General features: G+C 38.9%; 1 protein-coding gene across 1 annotated transcript; it reads right to left on the bottom strand.

Moving 5' to 3' along the window:
* Positions 1–546: 546 nt before the first annotated feature.
* Positions 547–2194, bottom strand: LOC131659509 (uncharacterized). Its single transcript, XM_058928693.1, has 2 exons — positions 1985–2194; positions 547–861 (listed from the first exon to the last, which is right to left on the bottom strand). The coding sequence occupies exons 1-2, from the start codon at positions 2192–2194 to the stop codon at positions 547–549; spliced, it is 525 nt and encodes a 174-aa protein (XP_058784676.1).
* Positions 2195–2502: the final 308 nt, after the last annotated feature.

Below are 2502 nucleotides of genomic sequence, written 5' to 3'. Positions count from 1 at the left end.
TTGGAAATCACATGACCAAGATATCTTATTTCACCTAACTAGAATTCACACTTCGATAACTTAGCAAAACGTTTCTTCTCTTTCAACAACTCCAACTCAACTCTGAGATGTTCCGCATGCTCTCCCTTATTCTTGGAGTAGATCAGAAGGCCATCAATAAACACTACCACGAACTTATCAAGATAAGGATGAAAGATCCTATTCATATACTCCATGAAAACACCAGGTGCATTAGTCACTCTAAAAGGCATCACTGTATACTCGTAATAACCATACCTTGTCCTGAATGTAGTCTTATGAATATCGTTTTCTTTTACACGAATTTGATGATACCTAGAACTCAGATCAATCTTACTGAATACACATGCTCCAACCAGTTGGTTCATCAAATCATCAATTCTCGGCAATGAATACTGGTTCTTGATAGTAACTTTGTTCAACTGTCTGCAATCCACACCCAATCTCATAGAACTCTTTCTTCTTCACCAATAACACAGGAGCACCCCACGGTGAAAAACTTGGACGAATACATTCCTTCTCAAGTAACTATTCTAATTGAGTCTTCAATTCAGCCAACTCAGATGCCGACATACGATACGATACCATCAACACAGGACTAGTTCCAGGAATTAAATCAATAGCAAACTCCACTTCTCTCTCCGGTGGCAACTCTCTCACATCTTTTGGAAAAACTTCTGGAAATTCGCATACCACTGGTAACTCACCACTCACTGCTTTTCCTTTTACTTCCATTGACACAAACAACATAAATATAGCAGCACCATCCTCTACAGCTTCACTTACTTGTCTAGCAGTCATAGCCAAGTACTCAATACTAACAGCTTCAGGAAAAATAACTATCTTCGTAAAGCAATTGATATGAACCCGGTTGAAATCCAACCAGTTCATTCCCAGGATAATATCAAGTTGTTCTAGCTGAAGGCACACTAAGTCCATTCTGAACTCCCTACCAAAAATATCAATCGGACATTTCAAACAAGCAAATGAAGTAGTCACTGAACCCGACGCAGGAGTGTCAATAACCATACTTCCATTCATATCATTTATTTCCAAATTTAATCTTTTAGCATAATCCAAAGAAATGAACGAATGAGTCGCTCTAGTATCAATAATCGCAATTAAAGGTGTGCCATAGATGAAACACGTACCTTTAATCAACCGATCCTCAGGAGTAGTCTTTGACCTAGACAAAGCAAAAATTTTCCCACCAGATTGATTCTTCCTTGGTTTAGAACATTGTGGACTGATATGACCTTCTTCACCGTAGTTGTAGCAAGTCACAATCTTCATTCTGCAATCGCAAGCAATATGACCCGCCTTACCACATTTGAAACACTTCTTCTCTTCAATCTTGCACTCATGAATGTGATGTTCAGACTCACCACACTTATAGCACCTAACAGGAGTACTAGAGTCTCCCCCCACTAGGCCTTTTCCAACCACCAGCCTTCGGATTACCTCTGCCATACGGTTTACCTCGATCCATATAATTCTTTCCTTTTTTGTCAACCAACTCGCGAGAGTGGGATGACTTTGACTTGTTGATATCTTCCTCGAAGATCCTACTACAATCAACCAAATCAGCAAACCTGCGAATCCTCTAGTATCTGATACCCTATTTAATCTCTTCATGGAGACCGTTCTTAAATTTCATGTACTAAGAGAATTCACTAGCTTCATCATTGTTGTAGTGGGTATAGTACTTGGCCAACTCAACAAACTTTGAAGCATACTCACTGACAGACATGTTACCTTGTTTCAGCTCTAGGAATTCAATCTCTTTTCTTCCCCGAACATCTTCAAGAAAATACCTCCTTAAAAACACTCTTCTGAAGACAACCTAGGTAATTGCTCTGCCACCAGCTTCCTTTTCAGTCTTGGTAGCAATCCACCAGTCATCAGCCTCCTCAGCTAACATGTGAGTACCATATCTCCTCTTCTGATTTTCAGCACAATCTATCACCTGGAAGATTCTTTCAATCTCTTTCAGCCACTTCTGAGCACCTTCAAGATTGTATATGTCTTTAAACAATGGAGGGTTGTTCCTATGAAAATAACCCAGTTTCCTATAAACACCAATTCCAGCTCCATTGGGATTTCCTCCCAGCATACTAGCAAGCATTCCTAAAGCCTCAGCAAGTGCTTCATCGTTTCTTCTACCTCTTCCAGCCATTGTTCTGCTAATTAACAAAACATTCTCCATTAGAAAAAAAGTATCGACAATGTTAACTCACATTAGTCGTATACAAAGGAAGAATTAACAATAAGACTCTGGCCACAACGACCGACTATGCTCTGATACCACTATTGTAACACCCTTCTAAACCCCTGTGAAATACAATTTAAACTCAGAGTAAAACATGTAAAAAGGATGCTACAACTCCTTGATAAAAATAAAATCCATCTGTCATGCTATTTTGAGGAACATAAATCAAATATTTAAACCAAACATGTTTAACACATCAGTAAAGAATTTCTTGA

Source organism: Vicia villosa, linkage group LG1 (assembly GCF_029867415.1).
Source record: "Vicia villosa cultivar HV-30 ecotype Madison, WI linkage group LG1, Vvil1.0, whole genome shotgun sequence".
Lineage (NCBI taxonomy): Eukaryota > Viridiplantae > Streptophyta > Magnoliopsida > Fabales > Fabaceae > Vicia > Vicia villosa.
This window is presented reverse-complemented; position numbering and strand designations above follow the sequence as displayed.